The 17,225-nt window shown below is 34.6% G+C and overlaps 1 protein-coding gene across 2 annotated transcripts in view; it reads left to right on the top strand.

Annotated features, from left to right (window-relative positions):
• NME7 (NME/NM23 family member 7) overlaps window positions 1-17,225 on the top strand; it is a 196,312-nt gene that overhangs the window by 48,788 nt on the left and 130,299 nt on the right. For both annotated transcript variants that reach the window (XM_069480205.1, XM_069480204.1), the window contains exons 5-6: window positions 3,978-4,028; window positions 6,271-6,478. In XM_069480205.1, coding sequence (XP_069336306.1) covers window positions 3,978-4,028; window positions 6,271-6,478 — 259 coding nt within the window. The remainder of the gene's footprint in view (window positions 1-3,977; window positions 4,029-6,270; window positions 6,479-17,225) is intronic.

Below are 17,225 nucleotides of genomic sequence, written 5' to 3'. Positions count from 1 at the left end.
TATGACTCTGAACAACTTCCCACTGTGCTTGTTTCTTCATCTGCAGAATGAGAGTACCTATATCATAAAGTCGGGATATAAAAGTACCTATATCATAAAGTTATGAGGGTTACTTGAGTCTTATGTCTCCACACCTCTAGCGTTTGATGACTTGGCATCAGAATTCCTGTGATAATGATGCAACTTGTTTATCGTAATGGCTCTATAGCACATGAAGAAAGATGGTAGAACCAATTAACACTTTAAGAGCACCATAGGGAATAAATTTGCTAATATTTCCTTGGAAACTTGAGGCTTATTAATTCTATCCATGCCTTATAAAGCTCTCCATCCTTTGGAGGGCCACAAATACAAACCCTTCTAATTACTTGTCCACACACATGTTCATTTGTTTGGTGGTGTACAATTTCTTTCTCTGTAGTCCTCTGACCACACCTCTGACCACTAATCTCTCATCAAACCCTTTTTACTGGCCCTTCAAGAAATCAAATTTTTGTGTCCACAGTGTTTTAACAGAGTGTCCTACTGTCCCGCACCCCCCCACCTCTTTCCTTTTAGTGTTTTCATAGGTCAGGCAAAGATGTTTGAACTTGATCCAGAAGACAATGGGGAACCACTGAAAGGTTTAAGCAGAAGAGTAACATGGTCAGATTTGCATGTTAGAGAAACGACTCTGCCTGAAGGAAGAAAAGTGTATTATTAAGAGGCAAGACCAGAAGTAGAGACCAGTAGGAGATGACTGCTGTGGTCCAGCATAGGACAGATAATGGAGGCCTGGAGGGAGGAAGTGCCAGTGGGAAGAAGAGATGGGCTACCAACTGTGTTGGTTCCCCTTGCCTCCATGTCCTGTAGGGATAAAAATGACATAGGCCCGGGTGGATGCTGTATACACAGTGGGTTGTATCACAACTGAGGAAGAGTGAACTTGGGTTACCAACTGTTTCATTAGCAAGCAGTAAACAAGCCTGCTCTTTGTACTGAAGAGGTATATTACCTGATCCCTCAAGGTTGTTCACTATAAACACAACCTTGAGAAATGACTAGGATAAAGAGCAGTCAGGGCCTTGCATTGTTGGCACACCCAGTAAGACATGTTAGGAGCATGAGAGACCCAGGGAGTTTCTCTCAATGTATAAATCTTGTCTAAATTATTTTTTCAAACATCAGTTCCTACATCATGACAGTATCTAGAAGGCAGCAGGTAAGTTCTATTTAAATTTGTATTTCTAGCCCAGGAGTTGGAAGTTGCAGTGAGCTGTGATCACACCACTGCATTCTGGCCTGTGTGACAGAGCAAGACCCCGTCTCCAAAAACACAAACAACAACAACAAAAAAACCCCAACAAAACATAACAAAACAATAACAAAAAACTTCTCTTATTAGTGATGTACTTGTTTATATCTGTCTCCTTCTAAACGTTTTAATGGAGGAATTAGATAAGAGTGGTAGGAAACAATTTATGAACGCTCATCCTGGTTTTAATTTTAGAATTTGGATGGAGATAACTATGGAATCAGTGACATGTTGGAAGAAAACATTGAAACCCTTTTAGTAATGTATTAAGATTTTTCTTTTCATTGATATTAAAGATTGTGGTTGTTTCTTCCTTTTTAGTGGTTTAGGTTTTTTGTGTTTGAAAGGTTTAGAATTGGTCATTTTAGTATGCTTCTGCTAACTCTTCTAATTTACTCCCCACTAGAGTTTTTTAGACATTCAGCTTTACCCTATTTTAGCTTGTAAAACAATATAGACAGTATCTCATTTTTGTGAATTCTTCTCCTTACTCTCTAGAATTTTTTTTTCCTACAGTTGATAGTAGAAAGAGCATAAACAGTCAGAAATTTGCAGTCAGAGAGATTTGGGTTTGAATCCCCTTATCTTTCCCTTACTAGCTCTTTGACCTGGACGAACTATGTAACCATGCTGAACTTCATTCTTTTCATATGTAAAATAAAGGTGATTGTACCTATTTTAATATATCATGAAAAATAAATATAATAATTTAATCATGGCCATAATTGACTCTAGAAAAAATGTGAGTTTTCTTCCCCTCCCATGTCTTGGGATTAATTTTATTTTCTATACGAGTGTAGTATATTTTAGTAATGTCTTCATACCAAAGGGAATATTTCAGTACATTTGATTAGAATAAGCATATGCCCTGATATCAATTGTTATGTGAATTCATTTTGTAATAGGCCGATAAAATCTTCAAAAACATTGCATTCCAAATTCGTTTTCAAGCCTGAAATGTTGATTCTTTGGTAGGGAACACTTTAACTTCTTTGCTATTTTTAAAAGTAGTTGATGTTGATGTTTATTTGTCAATATTGTGACCTCAGGCCGGGCGCGGTGGCTCACGCCTGTAATCCTAGCACTCTGGGAGGCCGAGGTGGGCGGATCGTTTGAGCTCAGGAGTTCGAGACCAGCCTGAGCAAGAGCGAGACCCCACCTCTACTAAAAATAGAAAGAAATTATATGGACAGCTAAAAATATATATAGAAAAAAATTAGCCGGGCATGGTGGCGCATGCCTGTAGTCCCAGCTACTCGGGAGGCTGAGACAGGAGGATCGCTTGAGCTCAGGAGTTTGAGGTTGCTGTGAGCTAGGCTGACGCCATGGCACTCACTCTAGCCTGGGCAACAGAGTGAGACTCTGTCTCAAAAAAAAAAAAAAAAAAAAAAAAAAAAAATATTGTGACCTCAGTTTAATGGCTTTAAGAAAACTATACAATTTTGAGATACCTGATTTGCTTTAAAAAAAAATTCCTTAGACTTTTCAGCTGAATCAGTTTAAAATGCATTATTCTTTTATTGTCTCTATAGACATTCTTTTTTTTGAAGAGGAGACTAAATTAACTCTTTAATTAAATTAAACTAATTAATTAATTTTTTTGAGGCAGGGTCTTTCTGTGTTGCCCAGGCTGGACTTGAACTTCTAGGCTCAAGGGATCCTCCAGCCTCAGTCTATCTGAGGACCAAAGGGAATTTTTTTTTCTTTGCTTTTTTTATTTTTTCCCTTTTTCCTCTTTATTTTATAAATTTCATATAATAATTGTACATATTTATGGGATACATAGAGATGTTTCAATACATTCTATAGATAGTCTTTAGTGGGAATATAAATTTAAAAAGTAAATTTGTATTACTATTAATAAATTCTTAATTATGAATATCTTCATATTCTTCCCTTTTTTGGTGATGTCAGTTAAAACATTAGTTCTTAATCCATTACTAACCAATAAGAATGCACTAATATATATAATTTGTCACATAGCTTTTAAAAAACACAAGTGTATAGTCTTTCTTTTGGAGAAATCTAGCTAAGAAAGAAAACTATAACTACTGAATTAAAATTCTAGCCTAAACTCTCAAGTTTAAAGCCTGTGGAAGAAAGTGACAAATTTGGAATTAGAAGATGGTTTTGGGCCAGGCACGCGGCCTGACTCATCCCTGTAATCCCAGCACTTTTGGAGGCCAAGGTAGGAGGACTGCAGGAGCCCTTGAGTTCAAGGGTGCAGTGAGCCATGATCATGCCTCTGTGCTCCAGTCTGGACGACATACCAAGACCCTGTCTCTAAAAAAATAAAATAAAATAAAATAAAGGCTTTGTATTTTTTTATGTAATTTATGTTCACTTTAAAGAAAAAATATTGGCTAAATGTTAAACTTTGTTTCTACAATGTTACAGATGCTGGTGAAAAAGAAGATAGATGATATATAATATGAGTAGAAAAGTAAATATTGCCTCTTATATTCACTTTAATATTATATTTAGCATAGATATGACTCATACTTGCAAAATACTTTCAGAAAGGGAGGGATTTGACAGAATATTTGGTGAAAAATTATTAATTAATTCACATACAGATTAAATAAATATAAATGTAAGGGATTTCATTTTATTTTATTAATGCAAACTAAATAATTATCTTCTTACATAATTCTTAACTATTGTCATTTTGATTATTTTATAGGAAAGAAGCAATGGATTTTCATGTAGACCACCAATCAAGGCCCTTTTTTAAGTAGGTGCTAATTTGAATGTTAGTGGTATACAATGGAGGATATCCTAGAAAATAAAGAGTTACATTTTTACAATTCAAAAATTTGTTACGTGAGAATAATCTCTCAAAAGGACCATAGCAACCTCTTGAAACTGCACAGAATTCTTTTCTAAGAATTTTCTCTTTTCTTTTATTAGATAAGAATTCTTATATGACATCATTAAATATCTTAAACTTTAACCAGTAGTAAATAAGATAATTTGATTAAGTTACAAAGAAAATAGCTTTCTATTCAGATTTCAGTGGTTTAAAAATAGAGTGAAAATTGTATTTTATGTTGAATATTTTGTTGTGCTTTTAAACTCTTATTTTGGTAATCTTGTATACATAAAACAATGTTCATAGAACCGTGTATTTCAACTAAATATTTGATATATATTTTGTTTCTTGAAATATAGCCAATAATATATGTTAAAATGGAATCAATATTATAAATATTTGGGATGTAATTAAATTTAAGTGAGTATTGTGCATCCTCATATTACTATTGACAAAGGAGTATTTACATTTCTAATAAAAAAAAATGTTGTATTAGCCAAACTGCTGCAATACTGATGCCATTAGGTATTCTACACAAAATAGTGGGTTTTTTCCTAAGGTTTATATAAGAAAATTATTATGTTATAGATTATTTAAAATCAAGCATTATAAAATGTTTGTAAGCCTTACTAGAATAGGCATATACAATTTTCTAGGAAATTGGTAGAAATTATTATTTGTTATAGTCTTTGTATGTGTTTGTAACATTGAATTACAATTCCTAGTTTAGTGTCTTATATGTAATTCATGTGCAGTAAATTTTGTTAAATGGATAAATTATCTAGTTGTCATGTATTGGGAAAAATATAACAAAAGACTAGCTGAAGTCATTGGAAATTATTTCATGAAGCTGAAGCAGTATCTTATGATCAGTCATACCATTCATGCCACACACACAGTATAGGCTTATTCTACTCTGTGTTCTGAGAATTCTGTATTAACAGGACATTAGAGTGTAAATTTCTTGAGGGAAAAATCTTGTTTCATAGCACAGATTCTGATATGTAGTTTTTTCCTGGTATTTGGATTCCTTAAATCTAATGGTTGGTTTGGGATTTTTTGTTTGTTTTGGCAGCTAAGGCCTAGCAGAATGTATATGAGGAGGTCCTTGTGGGTCTCTTAGGGTAGAAGGTATGAATACTTCTTTGTACATGCTATTTCTTAGAAATATTCTTCAAAATGAATTGTAGTGATTTAAAAAGGAAGTACTAAAGGGAGTTAGCTCATATAACATCGTACGTTACTGAAGGAACTGTGTAAAATAGTCATAAGAGGCACAAAAGGGCAGGTGTGTCACACCATGCTCCTTTCCCCAGGAGGGTCCTATTCTCTCTTTACTTTGGACGAAAGAGAAACATGGGCTTACTTTAAGAAATGCTTTGTTCCTGCTTAACATAGGAGGAGGGAGGATATCCCTTATTTCAGCTAAACTTATCGTTGCTGTCTTGTACACACATAGAAGTGGAAAAATAAAATGAGGTATTGTTTTTTATACCCTGGGGGACTGTGACTCAGTGCTGGATTTTTAATTAAGAACCTATGTGTATGCTTTAATAATTTAAGGTAGGAGTATTCAGAGTAGCTAGCTTTTACACTAATAAAGGATATTTCTTGAAGGCCTGTTGATTTCTTTTTTCTTTATCACTAAACTAACTCAGTGTTTATTGATTGAGAATTCTTTGTCAGTCTTTGAATTCTAATAGTTCTACACAAAAAGAATTAAATAAATTCTTACTCAAAATATATTACAAGGCATCCATCACTGTCATCAATTTCTCTATTGTGAAATTGTACTGGACTGCAGTGGTAAACCACATGAAAATAAAAAGGAAATCCTCTGTACCTTTTAGAGCAATGGGAGAAACACAGCTTAACAATATGCATTTCAAGTCAATGAAATAGTCTTAAGGTAACCCAACAGTGATTTTTGTGCTAATAGTAATTTGACATTATTAGTGATCTGTAGTGAATTGAACCACTGCAAGACACTCAATTTATTAAAATTTTATCCTTCCCATGTAAGATTCACTATGTCCAACAGTTCTGAGATCATAATATTAATGTCTATGTTGAAATATTCAAATTTAAATATATCCTTGTTGTTAAAAGCGATATCTAGGTTGAAAGGAAAAAGAAGCAAATTCATCTTTTACCTATTTTGTAGTGAGCTGATCCAGTTTATTACAAGTGGTCCTATTATTGCCATGGAGATTTTAAGAGATGATGCTATATGTGAATGGAAAAGACTGCTTGGACCTGCAAACTCTGGCTTGGCACGCACAGATGCTTCTGGAAGCATTAGAGCCCTCTTTGGAACAGATGGCATAAGAAATGCAGCTCATGGCCCTGATTCTTTTGCTTCTGCTGCCAGAGTAAGGTGTTTTAAAAATATTTTAATACTGTTTTGATTTTGTTAAATGTTTTATATCAAAGTAAACCATTTCTGTCACTGGTGACTTAGGGTGGATTTATATAGATGATCTAGTAGTAGAGAAAATCTCTGACCTTTTGCATAGGATCAGACGGTGTTTCAATGATATGTCTCCTTTGCGAACTGGTAACCTGGTCGTGGTCAAGGTAAGTTTTCTCCCATTAAAACACTTGTCATCCCATTTCTTGTTCCAAAGACTTAACTTACCAAGGCTCTTAAATGTTTGAATTATTAAATTCATGTAAGAATACCAGTTTATGGTCAGTAGATATTCAAAAAGAAGACATATTTTGATATATTCTTTCTTTGGCTCAGACCTAACACTGAACTTTCAAGCTTAACATCCTTTTATTTTCGTATATATAGCTAGTGTTTATGAAAACGTTTCCCTATAATTACTCCTTTATTTTAAATCCATATAAATAAGGTATTACATTGGATTTATACTGAGGTTGAATTAAAGAAGCGCAAGTTTATTCTTAGCATTGTGAGAAGTTTTTCAGCTAAATTAAAATGGTTTTTAATCTGGTCATGTTCACAATGAAACAAAATTAGACAGTTTTTTAATAATTGATTTTTTTCTTTTTCTTGAACTTCATCAGCAAGTCCTTTCAGTGCTACTTTCAAAATAGACCCTAAATCTGATCATTGTGGTATAAATCACAGTTATATTTTGCCAGGACTACTGAAATTCTTCTTTTCTCCTCTCCTATACGCAATTTATGAAAATTTTACCTTGCCCAAGTAAAATTAACTATGCCCAGTGATCTTTTTAAGACAAATCAGATTAACATTCACCTATTGAAAACCCTTCAGAGAATTTCTGTCTTGTGTGGAATAAAATCTAAAGTCTTTATTGTAGCCTCCAGTGCTCTACCTGATTTGGTCCCTATCAGTCTCTCTAACACTCCATCTCTGATCAATCTCTACTTTAATCACTGTGCTCCATCCAGGTACACTTACCATCTTGCTATTCCTTGTATATTTTGGCCTGATATAGTCAACTAACAGCAAAGAAGGGAGTGTGGTTGGATGGGCATGAGGGAGGCTGGGAAGGAGTAATGAGGTCACAGAAGTAATTAGGGGAGAGATCGTATGGTCTTATAGGCCATAGTAGTACTTTTATCTCTTTCTCTGAGAAAAATGGAGAGCCATTTTAGGATTTGAGCAAAGGAGTGACATGTTTGACTTGCCATTTAGAAGTATCATTCTGGCTTTTGCATTGAGAATGTCTATAGTGGGCAAGAGCAGCAACAGAGAGGCTAGTCAAGAATCTGTTTCAATAACCCAGACAGATGACGGCTTGGACCAGGGGGTAGCAATGGGAGAAATATGTACATGTATTATAAATATATTTTAATGGTTGAAGGTCAGATGAACAAGATTTCCTGCTAGATTGAATGTAGAGTATGAGAAAAAGAGAGATATCAAGAATTATTCCAAAATTCTAAGCCTGAGAAACTGAAAGGATGGAATTTACATAAACTAAAATGTGAAAGACTGTGGCTAGAGGCAGTATAGATGCAAAATAAGCAGTTACATTTTGGACATTTTTAAACTTAACATGTTTGTTATTCAACTAGAGGTGTTGAATGAAAAAATAAAAAGAGAATTTAGAATTTGGGAGAGAGATCAGGGCTAAAAGCATAAATATGAGGGTTATCGGCATATAAATGGTATTTAAAGCCATGAGACTAGTTGACGTTGCCATGAAGAGGGTGTAGATAGAGAAGGAAAAAGGACCAAGGGTGGAGCCTTGTGTCCTGATACAAGGTCAAAGAGGAGAAAACAGCAAAGGAGGTTGAAGAGGTGCCATCAGCAAGGTGTAAGGAAAAACTCAGAGATAATTGTGTCCAGGAGGCTAAGTGTAGAAAATATTCTAAAAGGAGGTGATGATTGATGGTGTCAATAAGGCAGATAAGTAAGTAGAGAACTGAGAATGGCCTGTTAGATTTTGTAATGCAGAGGTCATTGGTGAACTTGGTGTAAGGTCAGTGTTGATGGACAGATGGAGGCAAAACCCTGCGTGGAGTAGACTTAATGGAAAATTGCAGAATGGGAATTGGTGACAGTAAATATAGACAACTCTTTTCAGGAGTTTTGCTGCATAGGTGAGCAAAGAAATGAGGTGGTAGCTGTCAAGAAAAGCAGGGCCAATTTTTTTTAAGATAAGAAAAATTACAGATATGAAAAATTGGTATTGTAAGACAAAGAGAGAGACTTGCTATAGCAATGTCATTGATTAGGCAAATAAGAATGGAATTAGAGTCCAGGTGGAGAGATAGGTGTGCATCTCAGTGCGTGGACAGTTGTCTATAGCAACAGGTGGGAAGGCAGAGCACATGAATATGTGGGCCCATATGCTGATTCTTAAGAAGGAAGTAAGGTCAAACAGCTAAAAGTGAGGGTAGAAGATAAGATATTGGTTGCTTTAAAGAGAGAGAATATGTGAGATAGTCATCTAAAAGACTAGAAAAAGGAATAGGTTAAGGAAATGTGCTATGATTGCTGTGCTAAATTAATGACCTAATGTCTGTGGCCATGATTTATGAGTGTAGTTGTTCTCAAAACATGTTCTCCAGCATGGCTGTGGGTGCAGAGTAGGTAGAGTATTAGCTTTAATTGGCTTTAATCATAGCTGTGGTTTTGCAAAGCAAAATGATGAAAGGGTTAAGACCGTTAAGGGTATATGCAAGACAGTGATTATATTATAGTCTTTGACCATATCTTAGTAGTAGATGTTTACTGTAAATGTGGTATAGTTTCTATAGTTAAATTACCAATCAGATTTTTTAAGGTATTACAAAAATGGTAGACATAAATAATTAGTGAAGGAAATAATTGAGGCTGAACTGAAAATCACTGACTATGTTTGATATTTCCTTCCCATTTCCCCCCATTACTACCTTGTCCTATCCATTTCTTCATTTATTTCTACCAGTTCATTTAATAAATTTGAATACAAATATGCTTATCAGATTTTAGGTTACTTAGGTTCTATGTGTGTATATACACTAGATGATTCCACTAGTGAGTTCCATGAGGGCAGGGATTTTTGTCTATTTTGTTTTGATCATTATAACCTGCCTGCACATAATAAATGCTTAGTAAATACTTGCTGTATGAATGAATTCTCCTAACATTGGTCATTAAGGTCTCTACCTACTTCCCATTAGTGAACAATATTTTTCTCAAAGCATTTACATTAAAAGCTTTGCCGTAATATAAATAAAAATGGAAAGAAATGGAAAAAAAAGTGTCATTATATCACCTTGATATTTTGCTCAGGATCTTTTACCTTACAAATGTTCTTTTTCCTTTTAGGAAATACCATGAATCTTGACTCTGAGTCCAACTATACCATTTCTTTATTGGGTAGTAATATAGGTTGTATATTTCAGTAATATTATTAATGCAAAAAATAAGTGGATTCAGAAATGCAAGGGAAGTTTTATATTATACTTTAATATGTTAAAGCTAGACTTATCCTCTGTGTGTTTCTATGCATACACATATGTAATGCATGTGCTAAACTTGGTAGAAAAATTTCTGTCTGCAAATACCGTTTGCAGAATTAAAGAAAATTTTTTTTTTAGTGGAGCAACTTTTGCAAAGTTAGATACCCTTATTCTTTCTCCTAAGTGTCTTAAACATAATTTATTTCTATTTTGTGTGTTTAGATTTTTTACCTTTTTCTGAAATATCCCATTATTTTTATGAACCCTTTAGGGTATACATGTTCTTGACCTTTATCTTAGAAAGAGTCTACTTTTCTTACTCTAATTCTCAATCTCCTGGTCTATAAAATAAGGCAATAGCTGTACATGCATCATAGTGTTCTTCTGAGGATTAAATGAAATTATTTAAGTGCTTAGCATTGTGCCTAAAACAAAGTATTTAATGAATGGATGGATAACTGTTATTATTATTATTAATAATAATTCACATTCATGGTGCTTTTCAATCTATATCTGTACATGTACTGGATATAATGTCAGTATGCAAAAATCAATAATATTCTTAATATACTTGAAATCATCAACTAATGTAATTTTAGAAGAGATTTCCATTCAGTGGTAAAAAAACTGTATGATATCTAGAACAAATTGAACAAAAGATATAGAAGATGTTTATGGAGAAAATTATAAATCTTTATTACAGACAATAGCAAAAGACTTAAATAAGAAGACATATACCATGTTTATGGATGGAAAGATTCAGTATCATAAAGATATCAATTCTTTCCAAGTTGATCTGTAAGTTCAGTATAATTCCATTCAAAATCCTATCACAGATTTTCATAAAGTAACTTCTCATCCAATATAATTTTATCATGAAATTACAGAAATTCAGTCACATCTTTAGGTTCCATTTCTAATTCTAGTTCTTTTGCTTTTCCACCACATCTACAGTTGCCTCCTCCACTAACAGCTTGCACCCCTCAAAGTCATCCATGATGATTGGAAACAACTTCTTCCAAACTCCTATTAATGTTGATATTTTGACCTCCCATGAATCATGAATATTCTTAATGGCATTTAAAATGATGAATCCTTTCCAGACAGTTTTCAATTTACTTTTCCCAGTGATTTCTCAGAGAAATCACTATCTGTGGCAGCCGTTGCCTTATCAAATGTATTTCTTGAATAATAAGACTGGAAAATTGAAATTACTCCATAATCCATGGGCTGCAGAATGGATTTTGTATTAATAGACATGAAAGCAACATTTGTTCATTTCCTTCAGAGCTCTTCGGTGACTAGGTGCATTGTCAGTGAATCTTTTTTTCTGAGCAGTAGGTCTCAAGAGTGGGCTTAAAATATTCAGAAAACCATGATGTATTAGTAAATAGACATGCTTTCATCCAGGCTTTGTTCTATTTTTAGAGCACATACAGAGTAGATTTAGCATAATTCTTAAGGGCCATAGGATTTTTGAAATGTTAAATGAGCATTGGCTTCAATTTAAAGTCACTAGCTGCATTAGCCACTAACCAGAGAGTCAGCCTATCTTTTGAAACTTTGAGTCTAGGCATTGACTTCTTTCTACCTTTGAGAGTCTACATGGCATCTTCTTCCAATATAAGCCTGTTTCATCTACATTGAAAATCTGTTGTTCAGTGTAACCATCTTCATCAATGATCTTAGCTAGATCTTTTGGATAACTTGCTGCAGCTTCCACATCAGCACTTGCTGCTTCACCTTGCGCTTATATGTTATGAAGATGGCTTCTTTCCTTAAACCTCATGAACCAATCTCCGCTACTTCACATTTTTCTTCTACAGTTTCCTCACTTCTCTAAGTCTTTACAGAATTGAAGAGAGTTAGGGACTTGATCTCAATTAGGCTTTGACTTAGGGGAATGTTGTGACTGGTTTGATCTTCTATCCAGACCACTAAAGCTTTCTCTAGATCAGCAATAAGGCTGTTTCACTTTCTTGTCATTTTATGTGTTCACTGAAGTAGCACTTTTCATTTCCTTCAAGAAATTTTCCTTTGCATTCACAATTTAGCTGTTGGGCACAAGAGGCCTAGCTTTCAGCCTCTCTTGGCTTTTGACATGCCTTTCTCACTAACCTTAATCATTTCTAGCTTTTGATTTAAAGTGAGAAAATTGCAACTCTTCCTTTCACTTGAACACTTAGAGGCCACTGTAGGGTTATTAATTGGCTTAACTTCAATACTGTTTTGTCTCAGGGAATAGGGAGGCCCAAGGAACAGGACCGAGATAGGGGAATGGCCAGTTGGTGGAGCAGTTAGAACACACACATTTACTAAGTTTGCTACCTTATATGGGCCCAGTTTGTGGCACCATAAAACTATTACAATAGTTACATCAAAGATCACTAATCACAGATCACCATAACAGATATAATAATAATGAAAACATTTGAAATATTATGAGAATTAGCAAAATGTGACACAGAAACATGAAGTGAGCATGTGCTGTTGGAAAAATGGTCCCAATAGACTTCCCTGATGCAGGGTTGCTACAAACCTTCATTTTGTGAAATGCAATATTTGCCAAGTACAACTAAACAACATGCAATAAAATTAGGTATGCCTGTATTTATCTCTCTTCATATCAATTTTGCACTTATTAACAAAAGAAACACCTAATTTAAAAACTAGCAAAGATTTGAATAGGTACTTCCTCAAAGGAGATATATGAATGGTATAAATAAACACATTAAAAGTATATAGTATCCTTAGACATGAGGGAAAGGCTAATTAAAACCACAATGAGATACCACTATATACTTATTAGAATGGCTAAAATTTAAAAGATTGACCATTCCAAGTGACAAAAATGAGGAGGAACTGGAATAGTCCTACACTGCTGGTGGGATTTTAAAATTGTGCAGCCACTTTAGAAAACAATTTGGCAGTTTCCTAAAAAGTTATAGGTCTACCCAATGGTACAACCATTCTACTCCTAAGTATTTACTCAAGAGAAATGAAAGCAAATGTCAATACCAAGAAGAATTATGCATGAATGTTCATAACAGCTTTATTTGTAATACCCCCAAACTAGAAGTAATCCACATGTTCAACAGGTGAATGGAAGACAAACCATGCTATATCCATACATGGAATACACTTTGGCAATAAAAAGGAATGAAGTGTTTGTATACACTACAGGATGAATCTCAAAATAATTTTGCTGCATGAAAGAAGCTAGACAAAAGAGAACATACTGTATGATTCTATTTGTATAAAGTTGTAGAAATTAATTTATAATGATAGCAGATAAACGGTTACAGGGAAAAGAGAAAGGCAAGGAGAGGCAGAAGAAAGGCATTTCCAAAAGGGACAAGGGGTGCCATATATGCTTATTATCTTGATTGCGGTGATGTTTTCACAGAAGTAAACATATGTCAAAACTTATCAAATTGTATACTTTAAGTACGTGCAGTTTAATGTATCTCAAATTATACCTCAGTAAATCTTTTAAAAAAACCCCAGCTCTGCTCAACTATTATCAGTTTTTTGATTCTGGGTAGGAACTGAGTGAGGTACTTCCTTGATGCTTTCTTAATACCTGTTGCATACTGTTATCATTTAGCATGTTTAGAAGGTACTTGTTTTTATATTTGTACTTCTAGTAGACTATGAATTCCTTCAAGATGTCTAATTCATCTTCAGATCTCCAAGATCTAGATCATAGGTTCAAAAACGTTTGGAATTAAAAATGACAACACACCTAACATTTATTGAGTGCTCACTGTGTTGCAAGTACAGTTCTAAGCACTTTAGTATCCTATTTAATTCTCACAACATTCTATGTGGTCACTTATATCACCCCAGTTGACTGTTGCAGAAACTGAGACTCAAAGAATTTAAGTACCATGCCCACATGAGGACTTGAGCCCAGGCACTCAAGCTCCAGAGTCCTTTGGCTTAACTACCACTCTCCACTGTGTTCGCTAAAAGTAGCAACCACTACCTTGTTTTAAACGTTACAGTCTTTTAGAACACGAAAGTAATAGACACCCTTCAGAAAATTAGGAAATTGTAGAGAAGAAAGTTTTGGCCATCAGTAATCCTTCCAGCAATGTTTACAGTTTACCTATTGATGGCATATTCCTTCCAGCTCATTCCTTTGATATAGTTCACATAGTAAACATCATTTTACATGGTCTTAATTTAATTTGATTTTTTCCATATAATATTGTATTTTATTATATTACATATATTTATTATATAAATACATATACAATATATTAAATATGTTATATATTATATAAACATTTATATAATATATATTAAGTATATATTATATAAATACAATAAAATATATTATATTTTACATGTTACCAGATTCCTATCATTACAGTAAATTTTAATGGCTACAGAATATTCTCTTGCATATATATAGCATGATTTATTAATCATTCTCTTTCTTTGGAATTGTAAGGGACATTTGGAGTGGACATTTTGTTAGGTTCCAAGTTTTTTCACATTTGTAAATAATGGTGCATTGATCAAATGACTTTATGTTTCTTTTTAAAGTTTTTTGGATTATTTTCTGAGAACAGATTTGTTATTTGATATTAGGAAAGTATGTAGTGGGATGTTTAAATATGTTTGTTGCTGTTTTCATCTGAGACATTTACAAAAATGGTATCTACTTAAAATTGCTGTGTATGAGTAAAGCTTTGAAGGAACTTATAACTGGCACCAAGTAGCACTATTTTTACCATTATAATTAAAGTATTAATGTAGATTAGCGAAGATGTTTTAGTGAGATTACCATGAGATCTTATAAGGGTGAAAATTTATGAAGCCATTTAAAAAGGTTAAAAATTATATATTTAAAACTTATCCTATTGAGTCTGAATTTTTTTTTGAATTTTTAATATTTTCAAAAGTTATAAATATCCTTTCCTACTAGGCAATTTAGGGAAATATGAAAAGCCAAGCATAATAGCATGAACCCTTGTAAGGAGAGGAGATTTATACAGAATGTTTTAGCCCCTCAAATAGCAAAGGAACATGGAACTTTTTTGTGTGACTTTACATTTGTTGTGTGAAGACTTTGAGTTAGTTGCCATAACAATGACCTAGTAAAAGAGCTATTGCAAATGTTAGCTTAGATTAATAGGTGGGAGAGAAATGACAATCTGCACAGAAAGAAAAAGCAAAGGCATAAAATAGAATTGTTCACTTTCACTCTAAGAAGACATATTTAAGTAAAACCTTTATACTCTTTGTCTTAAATAAATATTTATTCAGCATATGTAAATAGCTACTTGGAAAACTGAATTTCCATTTTTAAAACTTGAGTAAGAAAATAGAGGAAAGTTGACACAAAAATAATTAGCCAGATAATTGGTTAAATAATTTGTTAAACTTAAGATAGAATAATTTTAGCATCGCTTTTCACTTTGTAAAGATAGATTATAGAAAATGTACAGAGCTTTGGAGCCAGAATGACATGGATTTGAGTCCTGGCTTTGCTCCTTGCTAACTTGTAAGGGCTTGCTATTCAAGCTTTCTGAGTCCAATTTTTCTCATTTTCACAGTGTGGATGCATTTGTTTTACTTAGAATATGGAGAATTTATGTGTCTGAATTTCAGTCATTCCAAAATATTTATTGAGAAGCTACTAGTGCACAAAACAGGGTTTCTGCTCATGAGAGTTTAAATCTCTTCTGATGGGGTATGTCAGATAACAAACAAACAAATGGACATATAACATGTTGAGTGGTAAGCGCTCTAAAGAAAATCAAGCAGGGGAAGGGAATAGAAAAAGACAGCATGGAGGAGGGATTTTGTGTTGAATAGCAGTGTGGAATGCTGTTAAAGACAAGATATTCAGGAAGTCCTCACAATCTGTGGTTTGAGCAGAGCTCTGAAGGAAGTGAGAGAGAACATGCATTCTAGAAAAAAAGGGAACAATCTCTGCAAAGATTCTGAGGTGGGTACATATTTTCTGCTTTCAAGGAGCAGTGAGTAGGCAAGGCCAGTGATGCTGGGGCGGAAACCTAAGTGGTAGAAATGGCAGGAGGTTGGGTAAGAGGTATTGCCAGCAGGCAGATCACATAAGGACTTGTAGGACATCTAGTACTTTGACATTCATTCCAAATGAGATGGGAGACTATAGAGTGTTCTGTGTTGAGGAGTGACAAGATCTAAGGTTTTTACAAGTTTCATTCTGACTGTTGTATTAAGGATAGACCAGGTAGGATGGGGATAAATATGTTGTGGGAAAGGTTGGAAGGAGGTTAGCGATTTTGATGAGCAGCTTTGGTGGAAGGAAAGCCTGATTGGTGGTGGATTTAAGAGAGACTGGAGGAGAGGAAGTACAGACAGAGAATAAAGAACTCTTTTTTGAGTTTTGTTATGAAGGGAGCAGAGAAATGAGAATGCTAGAAAAGGCATGCCCTTCCCAGTTTGCTCCTCTACCATGCTCTCTTGCAACCACAAGTGGATCAAAAATGCAGTATTTGCAGGATGAGAAACCCTGTATTAATACAAGGAGGACTGACTTTTCATATAGGCGGGTTCCACAGGGTTAACCACAGGACCTGAGTATTCGTGGATTTGGGAATATGCAGGGGTCCTGGAAACAATCCCCAATTTATAATTTGGTAGAGGACAAGTATTATTGAGCAATCTATGGGCTTGTTGCCTGATGTGCATAGAAGCCAATACCACGGTACCAGCCTTTGAGAAAAAAGATGCTTTATTGCAAGTCACCTAGCAAGGACACAGGAGAAGATGCTCAAATCCGTCTCCCTAAACTGAAGGCTGGGTTGGGTTTCATAAGCATAGGATAATGAGGCATGACCTGATTGGATCTTACAGTGAAGTGATGCCTGGAGGCATGATCTGACTGGATCTAGCTATGGAGTAGTGCCAGGGCTTGATCTGATTGGATCCTGGATCCTGCCATACAGTGTCTGCTTCTTAATTCAGTCCCTGCTCCCCTGTCCAAGCACTTACGTTTTGCCCATGGTCCCATGCTTGGTTCATCTGGACATGCTCAGGTTACATTAACTTCAGCATGGGGATCCATGGCAACTTAAAAACAACTCACAACTTTGTTCCATAAAAGTTGAGCCAGATTGATCTGGTGTGGTCACACAAGTACCAGAATAACCACAACTTTGGGAGAGTACACAGTGCTAACAGGAGGCATCAGGAAAGCCCTCCTAGAGAAAGTGGTATTTGAAGTGGCCCTTT

Source organism: Eulemur rufifrons, chromosome 8, assembly GCF_041146395.1.
Source record: "Eulemur rufifrons isolate Redbay chromosome 8, OSU_ERuf_1, whole genome shotgun sequence".
Lineage (NCBI taxonomy): Eukaryota > Metazoa > Chordata > Mammalia > Primates > Lemuridae > Eulemur > Eulemur rufifrons.
The sequence above is the reverse complement of the archived record's forward strand: the minus strand, read 5'-3'. Positions and strand labels throughout refer to the sequence as shown.